General features: G+C 36.0%; 1 protein-coding gene across 4 annotated transcripts in view; it reads left to right on the top strand.

Moving 5' to 3' along the window:
- Positions 1–14,992, top strand: part of cadm4 (cell adhesion molecule 4) — a 330,099-nt gene extending 315,107 nt beyond the window's left edge. For all 4 annotated transcript variants that reach the window (XM_087285659.1, NM_001007428.3, XM_087285660.1 and 1 more), the window contains 1 exon segment: positions 13,477–14,992. In XM_087285659.1, the coding sequence (XP_087141785.1) occupies positions 13,477–13,586 (110 nt within the window). In that variant the 3' untranslated portion in view covers positions 13,587–14,992.
- The last annotated feature ends 2,759 nt before the right edge of the window (positions 14,993–17,751 follow it).

Genomic DNA, 17,751 nt, shown 5'->3' with positions numbered 1-17,751 from the left:
TTCTGCAGCAAAATTACACTGAAAAAATATTCATTGGATTTACTAAGATTTTTAAGATAAGTAGTCACAAACTATTTAATCGGTCTGAATTTAAACAAACAGATAAAATTTTGTAATGTTCAACATAATTTGTTTGTTTAAATTCGGACCATATAAATTGTTTGCAACCTCTTAATTTAAAAAAAAAAAAGTAAATCCAATTAACCATTGTGTACAGATGGGTTACCAAAACAAAATGATTCTGAGAAACAAAACATGGTTAATTCAAAAAAGATATGGTAACAGGTACAGTAAAAAAGACTGAACATATTAAGACACCGTTATCATTTCTCACATTATTAAAGTTTATTTACTATAGTTGTAACAAAATAACAAGAACTCTGGTGCCATTTACATTAGTGTGTTTTAGTTTAACACGAGTTGTATTATGGTTATATCTGGCTTCCACACTATTCCAACATCTTTACACAACGGATAGCATGCAATGGATGGTCGCAAAATATGCACATGCATATTTTTACTGTGACCTCAAATTGACCTTGAACATAAGTGTAACAAGTTTGGCGATGATATCTTATTACATTCAAAAGTTGTAGCATTGTACAATAAGCAATTAGCTTACAATTAGCATGAAACCTTTTGTGTACTGTTTCACGCGAGGATCAAACTGTCAACTTTTTTTTTTCTTTCAAAAACTAATGATATTATTCAGTGTCCTGAGAATATTTCTGAAATGGTTTGGCTTAGATAAGACGAAATACCTAGGACTAGTTTGCAAAAGTAAGTGTCAGACAAATCTCGATGTAGCTGTGTAGGCAGAGATCCTTTTTTTCCTGAAAGGCATGTAAAACCATCAGTATGGATGAGGATTGTTTTCATTCTAAACTAAATGCACCACTCTATACAGCACCTCAGTTCTTCACAGTTGAACCAAAGAGCATAGACTCACCAAGAGGTTACACTCAAGTGCAATTTGTGAAACAGCCACTAGAGGGTGTGGCGGCCATTTTGGAATAAAAACTCTAATAGAACAACATCATATTGTAAGTCTGTAAAATAAACTATTAAAAGTGCTGATGATTGAGATAGTAAGTGTTGTATTGTCGTCTTTCAAGTTGTATCTCAGCTTTAATGAGCTTTTTAAATAAATAAATAAAAAATAAAGCAGCTGCTTGCCACCGCGACAGCAATAAGATTTAATGTACAGCCGATCGCTTTCACTCCAAAATGGCGGAATCCGGGGCTGTTGTTGCTGCTATGAAACGTTCTATTGAGTATCACCTTTTAGTCATCTAAGCTCTTAGGTTGAACTGTGTCAAAACAAATTCTTCTTGATAATGTCAGGAAATCTTCAATATGTAATGGATTAAAATCAACCAAAAATATTCAGACATCTGTTACTCTGACAATATTTACACAACTATCTATATTTTGTTGGTTCACTCTGAGCCTCGATAGTGGAACATAGTGTCCTGATGCTGTCAGTTTGGTTTATGAAAACTTTATTTTCAGTATTTTTCTGATGCAGCTTCTTCAGTTCCTAATACTTTTTAGTCAACTTTCTGAAGAATGTTTGGATATAATGTTTCACGGTCTACTTTAAGTTGCCATACTCACATAAATGATGAAACTAGTCAACAGTATCAAAAAGAAAATAACAACGCATTTGTTTGACTGTATGCTTGTGATACTAAAGTCATGTTAAAATATCAAACTTTACAGTCATTTCCAGAGGGATCAATATAGAATATATAGTACACCTCACTCAGTTTACAATATGTATATGGCTTATTTTTAGCAAAACCTTATTATTTAACAGTGGAACTACCAGAATTCTATCATATTTACAACTTTTTTAATAAGATTTGACAATTCAATTTTGTCATCATGTGTTGCAAAGTTATTTACTCAAAAATATGATTTTTTTAGTAATATAGCTTTAAATCTGTACAAGCTATCTGACCCCCACTGAAGGTCAGGGCCGGATTAATGTAAGGGCTAGGCGGGGCTGAAGCCCCAAAGCCCACGGAAGGAGGAAGCCCTTGATTGGCTAAACAATTAATTTGCATCATGACATGGAAAACGACTCGATAATGTGAAGTATTCCTTTCGCTTGCTGCTGTTAAAAAACGGTGACGTCTCTAAACTATGGCTCGGAGCTGCTTTAGCTTAGTTTTAAATAAAATAGCCCTGTTAAGTCCCCAGTAAGGGTGATGCCCTGTTTTTTCCCCGGAAAAGTTCATTTTTCCCAGCACATTCCTTATTTCGGCTCTACCAGAACAGTCCAGTCAAAGGTAGGTTAACCAAGCGCATCGTAGAACAAAAAAATTAATTCATACAGTTTCCGTTATTAACAAGCGGTAAGAGAAGCCGGGATAGGAATCATGCAGAATGAACTCATAACTTAACCACTGTGTCGGTTGCACACCTGCACAATCCTGTCCATAACTGGGATAGTGTCCGACCAAATCAAATAGCCTGCACACCGAGTTATCAAAATGCGGAGTATCTATCTCTAGAAAATACATTGTTTAAGTCTAACTGAACTAGTTAGAAAGCTAACTTTTAAACTAATGAATTTCCCCTTTTATAAAAACGACAGTAATATTCTAGATCAATGAAATATTGGTGTTGGCTTTCAACAGACAATACAGTATATCTGAGGAAAAACAATATATCTGGAAAAAAAAAAAAAAAACATGCAAACCTTCCATAATTGACTGATTCAAGACCACACGGGAAATTTGAAGCATGGATTTTAAAGATATTTAAGGGATTTATTCTCAGCTAAAGTTTAAAGTGAAGTTTTAAAGATAACCCTATTTAAAGTATTTATTGTAAAGCACTCGTTTAGGAAGCAGGCTATTGCAAATGTTTGTTTGTTTTTTACTGATGTTTTCTGTAAAAATGTGAAGTTAATGTTTTGTGAATAATTTTGAATGCTTGTACACCTAGTAAAATAGAAAACATTATAATTATCAAATATAAATCAAATTGTAAAAAAAATAGATAATAATTATTCATTTATCCATCCATTCATTCATTTTCTTTTTGGCTTAGTCTCTTTATTAATCTGGGATCGCCACAGCAGAATGAAACGCCAACTTATCCAGCATGTGTTTTTATGCAACGGATGCCCTTCCAGTCACAACTCATGACTGGGAAACATCCGCACACACAATTATACGCTACAGTCAATTTTAGGATACCCAGTTATTGACCTGTACCACATGTTTTGGACTCTGGGGGAAACTGGAGCACCTGGAGGAAACCCACACGAACACGGGGAGAACATGCAAACTCCACACAGAAATGCCAACTGACCCAGCCGAGGCTCGAACCAGCAACCTTCTTGCTGTGAGGCGAACATGCTACCCACTGCGCCACCGTATATAATATTAAAATAAATATAACTTTGTGAGGAAATAAAATAAATAGGGCTCTTGGGTTTGATATAGCCCCAGGGCCCAATTTGTTCGTAATATGGCCCTGCCGAAGGTGAGAGAAAATTTTGTTTTTGAAAGTTTAAAAAGCTTGTCTTAGAAAAGTTATGTTTTTGCTGTGACAAAGTTATGTTTTTGTTAACAAAAACTTACAGAGCCACACATATTCAGATTGCATGGGAAAAAGTGGTGGGTGTCATTTTGCCAATTACAATGCGATCCTGGAACGTTATTTTTTTTTTTGAAAATGTAATCTGTACCTAATCTCTATTCCTAAACCAAACTCTAAATGTGAATTATTTCCAAAAACAAAGAGAATTTTAGTTAGATAACAATATGTTCTACAAAAAAAAAAAAAGAAAAATCACACTAAATGGAAAAAGTAGTGGACCCTAAAATGCATATGGCCAATTTGACTATTATAGAAAACCTCAGAACTCTTTTGTGTTTTCTAATATTAATAAAATAACAATTTTATAATGAAATATAAACACATTTAACAAAAGAGAGGGTACTCTAGTTAGGGGTTTCCCTTCTTAGGATTTAATTACATCATTTTAGAATGGTCTCAGTAGCTCTTCAAACCAGAAGTTCAACCCATAAAGAAAAACACAGTAGTCACATGCAGAAAAAGGGGGATAGACCGCACCAACTAACATCGACCAAACTAAAACTTAACTTTACCTAACTTAAACTAAACGCTCACCCAGTTTTCTGGTGTTGTGAAAGCTAAGGTCTCATAGGAAAGAAACAGAAATGTTGTGATGGTGATTTAAGGTTGACTGTATGACATTGAATCTGTCACCCTGACAGTGAGCACAACTGCTCTGTTATTTTCATGTGACAGCCATGAAGAAACGCTCTGTGAGGATGAACTAGCATGGATGAATCACAGAGGATGAGAATGAGTCATCGTGTTTGTTAGGGTAAAGAAACACAAAGCTGTTGTGGTTATATCTTCAGAGCCATGTCAACTTAAACAACATTTGTGCATTTCAGCAGATGTTTCATATTTCAGATATTTCACATTCATTTAATCAGAGTTTTTTTATTTATTTAAAAAAAAGGAATTTTTACTTTTCTTTCAGCAAGGACACATTAAATAGATTGATGGAAAAAAGTTTTGTTGTTGTTTTAAAATGTATTTTGCCTCATACAGCCTTGGTTGGGGCTGTGTGATGTGGCAAAATTATGAGGATTTTTTTTTTTACTTTAAATGTTTTTAAAAAACTTTTGTGACATATTTTGTCAATAAATTTGCATTCACACATTGAGTGCAGTTTTGGATTCTGGATATAAACTCTAGACAGAATGGCTATTGTCTTGTCTGTTAAAATATGTATTTTTATATATAATTTTATAACATTCATTCATTCAATCATTTTCCTTAGGTTTAGTTCCTTTATTCACCAGGGGCCACACACACACACACACACACACACACACACACACACACACACACACACACACACACACACACACACACACACTATATGTATATTAAGCAAAAATACTATGTTAATGTTGCTAATATTAAATTCAATTACCTACTATATAGATATCATAGATCAATATAATATTGAATCAATCCAATATGGCACCTGAATTCTAGTGCAGTTTATGACTAAAAAAATAAATTTATAACAGTGTCATGGCATTGGGTAACATGATTGCCTCACAGCAAGAAGGTCACTGGTTCGAGCCCCGGCTGGGGCAGTTGGCATTTCTTTGTAAAGTTTGCATGTTCTCCCCATGTTTGCATGGGTTTCCTCTGGGTGCTTCGGTTTCCCCCACAGTCCAAAGCATGTGCTCTATAGGTGAATTGAATAAACTAAGTTGGCCGTAGTGTATGTGTGTAAATGCAAGAGTATGTGGATGTTTCCCGGTGTTGGGTTTAAGCTGGAAGGGCATCTGCTACGTAAAACATGTGCTAGATAAGTTGGCGGTTCATTCTGGTTTGGCGACCGCTGATTAATAAAAAGACTATGCCGAAAATAAAATGAATAGATGAATGAATGAATGAATGAATGAATGAATGAATGAATGAATGAATGAATGAATGAATGAATAAATATTTCTGTATCTCAATAATGTAAGATTCCACAGAGGACCATCAAATTCATTTGTATCTGTTCAATTGTATTGTATTTTATGCAGATACACCTTTACATAATAATCCCAATCAATGTAAAATAATGAACTCATTCAGAGTATATAGTTATACATTAAGTCATCTTGTGAAATAATTTTCATATCGCAGTATTTATCGCCAAGTAACTAAGTATCACAATGTCCGTTTTTGTCCAATATCATGCCGTGCAGAGCAACATAGCAGATCTCCCTAATATTCATGACCATTCCAAATATGATGAAAACCAAGTTATTCATTCTAGGGGTAATTTTTGTGAGCATATAAATGAGCATATAAAACCATTTCTGGAGAATTTTGCACTTACATACTAAGTAGATATCAGAGAACAATAGGGTATATGCGGAGCTAGTGGTTCTTCCCGTACTGATAAACTTCCGGTGAACAGTTAAATGTGCATTTTATACAGTTCTTTTTACAGCATTAATGCTGTAATGTAATTAAAATATAATCAGTTAAATTGACTTAGGCATTCATTTAGTTGCTCAAGCATAAAACGAGACAAAAAGCCTTTATTCGCATGCACCCCTCAGAATCGGCAGACTAGCGCAGAAGTTCCATTGAATATACTGGGGTAAAATAAATGTTCATATTTTAAAGGCATGGTGGGAAAAAAATGTAATATAATGCAGCACTTCTTATACAATCTGAGAACCACTTTATATTGGATATCATTTAGCCAGTGGAGATCGCTGATTTGTAAAGAAAATAGACCTTAAACACACAATTTTGTAATGACATACAGTTCAGTGGAAGTGCTTAACCCAGGTTACTGACCTTTACTTCTGCATATAGCCTATTTAACATTGAATCAATGCAATATGGCACCTTTAATTCTAGTGTAGTTTATGAATGAATGAATAAATAAATTAGCTACAAGTTTAATCTTTTAATTAGTTTTCACATTCCATTTTAATATCAACAGTCTTAATAGTTTAGTTTAGTTTAGTTTCATTCTGCAGGGACATTTCTTTTCAATTTGCATGCTTTTTTTTTATGCCAAAACACTTTTGTTAGTTTCAACCCTGCACCTGTTCTTGAAAAACACTTTAGCTGTAGCAATTTCTAGATTTTGATCATGCCTCCTTGTGTCAGATCTGTGATATAAAGATGTGGCCCAGGGAAATGTTTAATTGCCTTTTTTCTATCAAGCGTATCAGGTGCATCTATAAAGAAAACTTAATTACCTCGTCCCTGAACTCTTTGAGAACTTCAGGCCATCTCAGTGAGCCACCGTTTCCAATAAAGATCACGGCTGCCGTAAATTGGGGCGGAGGCAGAGGGAGGAACCCGAACCCACCTGCCAATCACAGTCACAAGCAGTTAGTTCAGCCACGGGCACAGAGACACACGGCATTAGGGTTGATCCCGTCTAACCTTGGGGCGGCTGGAAAGGCAGAATGGAAGTGATTAATCTTGGAACGGAGGGCGAGGGACATTACAGCTCTGATGCATTGTCCTGGCCCACGACATCACTGCTTTTAACGACCCCATCAGCCTCTGCTGTACACTTGCATTTTAGCAAAGCAAAACCGCACGTACGTAAGATCGATTTTTTTAATTAAACGGTGTCGCACTGGTGCCACCGAGTCACTTCTGCCCGAGTTATTTCAGTTATTTGTGCCTGAGCCACAGAGGCAAAACCATTGTGTCATATAATGATGCGAATAAAAGGGCTGCACTGTGGCGAGCTGCTGACTGTGCAGTAAAATGTCAGAGGTGATTATACCTAATGAATTTTGCGATTAATTAAAAGTTGATCTGCATAAGTTCTCTCGATAACAACAGACTTTAGCTAGCCTTGCAAAAGAAGCTCTAATTGGCAGGAACGTGATTCCAGACAGGTTTAGATGCGAGGTAGATGCGATGCAGTGCAACAGCATCAATTCCCTTGGGGCAGTTAAGTTTGAGACTCAGTGATTGAGAGCACTTGGGTATAGTAGAAAACTACAGAAGGAGCCATTACAGACTATTGACTGCTTTGCATATAAATGAGAGTATGTTAAAAATTAAATAAAAAGTAATAATATAAAGATGCGACGAATATAAAGAAGGTCGCTGAATCGCTGGTTCAGTTGGCGTTTCTGTGTGGAGTTTGCATGTTCTTTCCTCCGGGTGCTACGGTTTCCCCCACTGTCCAAAGACATGGGGTACAGGTGAATTGGGTTGGCTAAATTGTCCGAATATGTGTGAATAAGTGTGTGTGAATGTTTACCAGAGATGGGTTGCGACTGGAAGGGCATCCGCTGCGTAAAAACATGCTGGATAAGTTGGCGTTTTTTTTTACTGTGGCAACCCCAGATTAACAAAGGGACTAAGCTGAAAAGAAAATGAATGAATGAATGAAATAATATTGGTGGAAACTGCGACTAGTTGTTGGCAGTGTTTTTATTGTTAAAATGAAACTATTAAAAAACACAACAACAAAAAGTTAGACATTAAGATGTTATTCAAATTAATAAAAATTATATTTTCATTTTATATTAATTTTAAATGTGTGTATATATATATATATATATATATATATATATATATATATATATATATATATATATATATATATATATATTATTATTATTTTTTTTTTTTTAATTAATTTTTTTCCACATAATTCTGCTTTTAATAAATGTTGTGTGCATTTGGTCAATTATACAATGACATGATTTGAATTAGGGTTGGGTTAATACTAATAGAAAATGCCATTGACTATCACCGCTGAGCCAGCATCGCGATCCTCTACTCCACTCACAAAAAATACACACGGCCCAATTTACGCTAATAAGTCTTAGTTTTAAAATGGAATTTTAGAACGAAAACGATCCACGTTCACACTGGCGTTTTATCTAGCTTTTCTGAAAAGCCCTCCGTCTACAGTATACCGCTGAAAACGCATTACGTGACCCCACACACACACTGTCATGTGCTGCAGCGTACATGCGCGTCTGAGCTCCAGCAGTCGGATAGTTTATCAACGATTTTTTGCCAGTCCTGCGGGAAAAGTGATTGGCAGGTGGTAATTTGTGTGTAACTTCTCTTTATTTATTTATGATTTGGTTATAACAAAGACAGTGCGGGTCAGGTAGTTGAAACGGTAGGCTACAAATCATTTATTGGTTATGAGTTAATTAATTATTCATAAATAATTAATTCACCGCCGCCTACGACAAATTGACATCGCCCAACCCTAATTTGAATAGCACTTTAAAAAAAAAAAAACATTTTAGGTAAAATTACAATTTTACATTAATAGTTTACTGTGGCTTATTGATTAGAATAATTGTATGTGCTTTATTATAATTTATTTATTTTTATTTACAGTTTTTCTCAGTCGCATTTTTCCCAACACTATTTACATTTGCACAACACTTAATGCATTTCTCAGAACAATTAGTCAGTAGTGCACATCATAGTAGCAGTTTCTCATTCTTTCCAACAAATTGCAAATGTCGCTATTATCATTATTATAATAATTATTTTTATTATCATTTGCTATTATTATCATGCCATGTCAGTCAAAATGAACTAAACTTGTGAATGCTAATAGTCATTCTTACTAATAGTCCTCATTTCATTACTTGAGTCACTACATACAAAAATGTTGAACTAGTTGACAAAATCTGTTAAGCAAATTTTATTTTAAAAATTATTAAATCGTTTTTCTTAAAAAAAATTAACAAGTTTATGAATAATTTACAGACATATGTGTTTTGTAGGTTCAGTTCCAATATATACTGCAATGTTGTCTACAGTTGTGCACAGCTCTACCCAAAGGAAGTTTCTGTTTGTTGTAAATAAGGGTGTATTTATTCTTTTGCACAATGCTGTGAATAAATTTGAATTGCAAAGAGCATATACAGTTAAAATGCGAAATATACATATTCAGTGTCTTGTACTTAGATACCTCACTAAATGCAGTGATGTCTAACTTTACTGTAGTTTTCAAATGGCTGTGCAAATAGTATACAGCGCTGTCTTGATCATTTTCAGGAAGTGTCACCAAAATTGCATTGGAAAAAATTAACAGAGTATATCGTCATAACAAAAACATGACAAAGCCATCTGACTATCTTGTTCATAAACAATGGTGTCAGGACTTTTCATCTTGATGACACTGACACTTTCATTGACATGAATACAGGAATGAGCTCTCCATTTTGAGAAAGTGACACGCTTTTGCGGGTTATCAACTAGGTTTTACAGTTTTTACTAATTGTTTTGAGAAATGCATTAACTGTTGTGCAAATGTAAATAGTGTTGTGAGAAACGCACCAAAGTGACTGAGAAAAACTTTAATGCAAATTATCATATTGGTCTGTTGTTAGTTTCAAATTGTTATTAACTCTTCAAAATCCATTTTAGTAGGTATAAATTGCAAAAAAAAACACAGAAAAAAGTATGTATGTCTTCATCAAATTCTGAAATTGCTTCCACTCTGAAATTGCATTCCATCTCTGATGATGTCAGTTTGACAGCTTAAACAGAATATCGTTAAGCACTGCTGTCTGAGTGTTGTAATCGAGAGATGGCCAGCACTGAAATAAAACTCCACTCTCATTTTGATATACTGTTTCAGCTGGGAATGCCTCACAGTGCTGATGTAAAGTCAGTAGGAAAGTCGCAGACTATAAATATTGCTAAAACACCTCAGCTAGCCTCAGCCTAGCCTCTTATTGGTTGAAAATCAAAAAAACTTTATTTTAATTTTATGGGACCTTGAATAGAAGCACATTCTCTTCAATATGCCCTGCTTCAGCTTTGTATTTCAGAGAATGTGAAACTGCCATTAAAAAACTAGAAATTCACAGATTATAAATATTATTAAAAAACCTCAGCCCCAGTCTAGCCTCTTATTGGTTGAAAATAAAAACAGCAATATGTAATAATTAAGACAAGAATAGGTAAATTCTCATTTTCTGTGGACAAAAACACATTTGCTGACCCCTGGCAATCATCTCAACGCATTATTTACATTTCTTCTATTTTTAATTACCTACCTTATTGGAGAAGCAGCAGGTTAATTGGCCATTCGCTAGTCTTTCATGCAGAGAAATCTCCTCAGATCTTTGAATAATTAAACATTTAGAAGTTATTGTCCAAACACATCTTTATATAAGTTTACATTGTTGTTGCAGATGAAATATAAGACAGAAACTGTGATTTAAATATTTTCCAGTTGGCATAATATTAATTAATAATCATTCAAACAACTTTTACAAAAGCTTCTCTACTTGACAGTTGGTCTCGTGCTTCCACCATGTTTGTAGTTTGTTTACACTTTTTCCCTTGGGTTTGTAGTTCTAATCAAATCACGTTCAACACACAAAGTATTGTGGGCAATTTTACCGGTTATAGAGTATACGGACGGTTCTGCACTTCTAAACATACTCTTTGGCACACTCATTTCAACATACTAGTTTGCGACATACTAATTCTATTTTTGAATACTACTTAGAATGGAGAGCATGCAAATTGGGACACAGCTATTTTCTTTTAAGTCCTCAAGAAATCCAAACTTACCATATGGTTTTGTTAGCTAACATTGCTATTTTTGTGGTGAACAATTCATTTGTGCATGTCATTAAGAAAAAAAAATGTTAGCCCTTCTGATCTTTAATTGAAATCTTAAAAAATGCACTTCCTGTTTAATTTTTTTCAGTTAAATTGTCAGATTACGTATATGTTAGCAAATGGGCGTGGCTAACATATTTAATCACACTGCTCCAACTGTCAGTTTTGACAACAAATAGAATGGTGTGTAGGAGTCTGTTAACTCTCCCCAAACACTTTCTCCAATCTTTCTGAATGAATTGCCTACTACATCTATTCAACTTGCAGTCAAAAACAAGCAATGACTATTGTTTTGTCGTATAATATTTTGTTTCTCTAGGTACTGCATCACAATACGAACAAAATAAAAGTTGTAGCTTCCGGTTCATGGGGACTTTAAAGGTGCTGTGAAGTGTTCTGAAATGTGCATTTTTATTCGATGTTTGCCATAATCTCAATTGAAACATGAAGAGATGGCAGGACATTGTAGCTTCTCTTTAAAAAAAAAAAAAAAAAACTGCCAATAGCATTTTTGTTTTATCTCTAGGCTGCCAGTGAGAGTGGTTTAGCTCAAGTGCCTCAAATGTGAAGCGTCTTGAAGGGGGCAGGCCATGTATGATTCTAGAGAGCATTTGACAGGTCTTATTTTGATGAGAAACCGAAGTATGAAGCAACCTAAATAAAACTGTTCATTCATTTAGATCAGGGGTGTCAAACTCAATTCCTGGAGGGCCGAAGCCCTGCACAGTTTAGTTCCAACCCTGCTCCAACACACTTACCTGTAGGTTTCAAACAAGCCTGAAGAACTCAATTAGTTTGATCAGGTGTGTTTAATTAGGGTTATAACTAAACTGTGCAGAGCTGCGGCCCTTTTGGAACTGAGTTTTGTCAATGTTTTGATGCATACTTAAAGACTAACATACTAATACAAACATCTAAAAACATTATTTTAATTTCATGGGACCTTTAATAGTAGTAGTAGTAACTTTATTGTCCTTGACAGCAAATTCGTTATGGGCATCACCATATTGCTGCAGACATTCCATAAAAACAAAGAATAAAAACAATACAAAATACAGTAGTTACAATAATTATAATGCTAATAAAGATAAACTCTTGTGAAATAAACCCACTGAAATGGGTTCAAAGAATTTCTTATATTGGTTCAACCTACACTTAAGGACTTTCCACCAGAGGGAAGTAGTTCATTAGGTGGAATTTATAAAAAAAGAGTTTGAACATTCAGAATCCTTTCCACCTGATTAAGGACACAATTCTCATATAAAACTTGAAATATTCATCGTGCCCAACAATTTTTTAATCCTGCCTTTAAGAGATGCATCAATTTACATTTACACTGTACGGATGGATACAGTGCATCCGGAAAGTATATATAGCACTTTACTTTTTCCACTTTTTTTTTTTTTTTTTGGTTACAGCCTTCTTCCAAAAATGGATTAAGTTTATTTATTTCCCTAAAATTCTACACACGATACCCCATAATGACAATGTGAAAAGATTGTTGCAAATTTATTAAAAATAAAAAACCTGAAAATTCACATGTTCAAAAGTATTCACAGCCTTTGCCCATTAAGCTCCAAATTGAGCTCAGGCACATTCGGTTTCCACTGATCATTCTTGAGATGTTTCAGCAGCTTAATTGGAGTTCACCTGTGGTAAATTCAGTTGACTAACCATTATTTAAAAAGGCATACACTTGTCTATATAAGGTCCCAGGGTTGACTTTGCATGTCAAATCACAAAGCAAGCATGAAGACAAAGGAATGAGCTAGTGCGCTACAGCGTTCTTCTGTGGAGAGAGGACAACTTTACAGAAGGACAACCATCTGTGCAGCAATCCACCAATCAGGCCTGCATGGTAGAGTGAATAGACGGAAGTCACTCCCTGCCTGGAATTTGCCAAAAGGCATCTGAAGGACTCTCAGACAATAAGAAATAAAATTCTCTGATCTAAAATTGAACTCTTTGGATTGAATGCCAGGCATTACGTTTGAACAAAAAAAACAGGCACCACTCATCACCAGGCTAATACCATCTCTAAAATCTCTTACCATCTCTAAAAAATACAATCTCTGGTGTAAATGAGAACCAACCAACACTATGTGTGTTTTACATATAAAAGAACTGTTAATGTAAATATCAAAGAAGCACAACAGAAGCACATTCTCTTTAATATGCCCTGTTCAGGTTTGTGTTTTAGTTGAAAATGTCAAACTGCAATTTAAATACTCATCTAGTGCTTTAATTTTAATTTTTTTTTTAAATTCTAAAGTATGAACCTAATTCTCATTCATTTGTGCATGTCCCTCTCTATAGGTTCTTATTTGACTCATGAGGCCAGTGGTTTGGACGAACATGGCGAGGTTCAGGAGGCCTTCCTCAACGGAAATGATGCCAGCCAGGGCAAGAAGGAGTACCTACTGTAGCGCTGCCGTGGTGGAATTCTTGAGAAACACTGGACCGCTGCAGACTGCACACCGCAACACACACTGTTCCCAAACAGACCTACACACCACTACTACAACAACCAGAGGGAATCACAATCGTGCCATATGAAGGAAGATGGAGTGGGAAGGAGAGGACGGAGATATTAATGGAGGAGCGAGAGAGATGAAAGGAGAGAACAATTATTCTGACTGAAAAACACCATCATGGTCACTCTCTTTTTTTAGTTGTGACAACTAAACTGTAATTGCAGGACCAAGAGAGAAAAGTGTCCATTTCTAAACAGTGCCTCTATGGCTTATGAGGTATTGAATGTCTCAAAGTGAGCAAATTGAAATCTTCTGCATTTTTATGCAGCACTGGGCCTCAGAGACTGAGCCGGTAGAGAATAAATCCACCAACAACAGCGCTGAGAGCTCAGAGCCGTCCTCATAAAGTATTTATCTGCGCTTTTCATCCAGCAACTCCATTATCTGCTCACGCTGGCCAAAACCTGTTGACTTGTGAAGAAAAGTTCCTCTCGTTTTTGATCCTCTCTCGGTGACTCTCTCCAGCGCTCCTTCCTCTCCCTCCTCTATCTCTCCACTATTGTTTGTTAATAATTAAGGGATTAGACATGTTCTCTTTTATGAGCCGAATGAATTGAAGCAGACCGCTTGCTTCAACGCTGTAAAAAAGGGGGCTTAATTATCGCAAAGTCATTGGAAACGTGGAACCGCGACTTGGGTGAGAAAAAAAGACAGTTTGTCGAGAACATGTCGGAAATTACATTTTTTTGTTTTGTTTTTTGATTGCTCCACACAGAAACACACAATGAAACATATCTCTAAAGTCATTATTTGTATGAAAAAGTCTACAAAGTAAGTTAAATGACTCTTTTAAGAAAAAAAAAAAAACTTTTGCGCGCATTACCGAGCGATGCTACCGTACTAACACAGAATATTAGCTTAGAGGTGCAAAACTGAACAAACTACTGTTACGTCATCTTTAAAAAAAAACTTGCAAAATTAAAAAAAAAAAAATATCTATTTTGTTTGTCTTTAAAAGATATCAGAGGTCTTAATTGTTTTGATTAATTATTATTTGGACTATTATGATCGTTGTTATTGTTATTATTATTCTTACTGTTATTATAATTGTAAATGTTATAAATTGTATACTTCCCATGCTTTAGTTCTACCAGTAGAAACAGCCGTGTATACCCACTTTTCTCTCTCCTCCACTTTTCTCTGATCCTCTTTGTGTCTTTCTCCCTCTTCGTCCGTCTCCTCTTTGTCTTTCACTTCCTGTTTATTTTATAGTCTTTGCGTCGCTGTTGATATAGCTAACTGTACATCTTTATAGGGGAAAGATACCAAGCACGACAAAATAAAAAATACTTAAAAGATTCCCGACTGATTTTCTGACTTCAAGAAGCCGACACAATCAACTCTCACCAGTGGCAATAAAGGAAAGCGGCGAAGAAAAAAAAAGGGAGGATATTTTAATTAGCAGAAGCAGCCAGTGGAGATGAAAGCCTTGTGACTGAGATGATGAATCATAAGACTCTTATGACAAAAGAGCAGAGACACAAAGAGAGAGAGAGAGAGCAGGTGCATTAAAATAGGACTCCTCCATTATTCCACTGTAATCAATATACGATTGTGTCAGAAGTCACTTGCTGAGCACTCTAGGAGGGGTGGCTTTGGATTTAAAAGCTGAGGGGAGGATGACTGATCGATGTGTTTGTCCTTTATTGATGGAGAAGCTCTGCAGAAGCCTGTCATAAACAGTAACTGTCACATGGCAATCAAAGCGCACCCTGCGTTACCTGCTGTTCTCCTCGCTTTGAGCTGCTCCTCAGATAAAGAAGGACATATGCTAGCAATTTCCTTCAAGTTTGAGAATGAATGCTTCACAAAGCATGATCAGATGCGATGAGTTGCTAATTCTGGGGCTTCTGAGAAGCGAGTTATGCTTCAGCAAGCTGACAAACTGCAAATGCAGAGTTTAAATGGAAAATGACAGCTGCAGTCTTTTTATGAACTTTATCAATCTCTTGTAATTTCCTTTATAGATCTTAAGCTGACAGATTAATGGTATAGCAAGCTGTTTCAATGTTTCATATAAACCACAGTTTAGAAACCAAATACTTATTATTAGATACCTGTTCTTGTTCATTAGAAACAATGGATAGTCTACACAAAAATGAAACTTCTGTTATCGTTTACTCACCTTTACTTGTTTTTGTTATTATTCTATTGAACAATAAAGAAAATATTTTGAAGAAAGCTGAAAACCTTACAACATTCTTTAAAATATCTTAATTGTTCAACAGAATGAAAAAAAAAAAACTTGAGGTTGGGTAAACAGAATGAAAACAGTTGCATTGAAAATGTGCACGCCAGGCACTAAAACCAGCATACAGCATGCTACAGCAGTGGTTCTCACATTGTCTTTATTTTACACTCTTTGATTGTCATAAAATGCTCTGCAAGTGACATAATTTTTATGGATGCAAAAAAACTGAATAAATATCCAATTCCAACATCCCAATCCAAAAAAACAATCTATGACAAAGTCGAATGACGAATGTTTCAGAGGACCCGTGTGTAAATGCCAATGACACAACATGAGGTCAAATTTATTTTTTACGTGCACAAATTTTTGATTCAGTTTGCAATGACCTTTTGTTATGTCTAGGTGTGATGTGTAAGGTAATAAATGATGGCGAGCAGGATCCAAATGCAGAATTGTGATTTAAAATAAAACAACAAAACAAGGAGAACAGGGAAACACTCAGAATCCATAGAAGTAAAGCTAAAAACACTAGACAACGAATGGCTTAAAGGAATATTGGTTGAAACAGTTAGGTTAAACAAGATGATGAGGGGTTGGAGACTAAATAACTAACGTAGTTGACAAGGGGAGATTCAAATGACTGGGCATGATGAATGAAAATATGGAACTGAACAAAACTAAACATACAAAAAAAAAAACAAGGACCTTTACAGCTTAGTACATCTAAGTACAAGCAGGATTGGATTTGAACCACAAATTAAGTGGTTTGCACACACCTGGCAATCCAGGTGGGCCTCGGTGTTGTTTGCGTCACTTGGTTGCTTGGGCTGGTGTGACTAAACCATTTTTTTCCACTGGTGTTAAAAGGCTGTCGAAGCGGAGGCTGCTACAACTGCTGCCATACAAATTAACCATGGACATTACCCAATGAAATATCACTTTAGATATGCTGAAAGTCATACAATTCGAGTTAAGACATTTGGACATCCTATTTTAGTTGCATGGAAAAAATAACATACATTTTTTAAGTTAAATTTGTGGAAATTAGTTCCAGGAGAGAAGCCAATCATTAGTTTATAGCTAAATATTTTGTAGTGTTTGCATGTGCTTTACTCCATAGAATTCATTCATTCATTTTCAAACACTTTTTCGGGGCCAGGTCGCAGAGGCAGCAGTCTCAGAAGAGAACCCTATTTTTCTCTGCCCAGACACTTTCTCCAGCTCATCTGGTGGGATCCCGAAGCATTCCTAGTCCAGCCAAGAGATGTAAGGCCTCAACCATGTCCTGGGTCTCCTCTGAGGCCTCCTCCCAGCGGGACATGGCTGGAACACCTCCCTAGGTAGGCATCCAGAAGGCATCGGAAACAGATGCATGAGCCACCTCAGCTGACTTCTCTCAGCGTGGAGGAGCAGCGGCTCTATTCCGAGCTCCTCCCGAGTGACAGAGCTCCTCTAAAAGGGTGCCCTGCCACCCTGCAAAAGAAACTCATTTCGGCTGCTTGTATCCAAGATCTTGTCCTTTCTGTCGTGACCCAAAGCTCATAACCATAGGTGAGAGTAGGAACGTAGATTGACCGGTAAATCGGGAGCTTTGCCTTTTGGCTCACCTCCTTCTTTACTACAAAGGACATTGACCAATGCTGCTGCCACTGCACCGATCCACCTGTTAATCTCACGTTTCATCCTTCCCTCGCTCAAAACCCCACGATACTTGAACTCCTCCACCTGGGGTAAGGACTTTCCTCTAACCTGGACATGGCAAACCAATTTTTTTTCTGGTGGAGCACCATGGCCTTGGACTTAGAGGTGCTGATTCTCATCCCAGCCGCATCACATGCGGCATATGATTCATTAAAATAAAATAAC

This window comes from Danio rerio, chromosome 16 (assembly GCF_052040795.2).
Source record: "Danio rerio strain M-AB ecotype USA chromosome 16, GRCz13ab, whole genome shotgun sequence".
In the NCBI taxonomy this organism is placed as follows: domain Eukaryota; kingdom Metazoa; phylum Chordata; class Actinopteri; order Cypriniformes; family Danionidae; genus Danio; species Danio rerio.
Note: the sequence above shows the minus strand (reverse complement) of the source record. Positions and strands in the feature narration are given on the sequence as shown.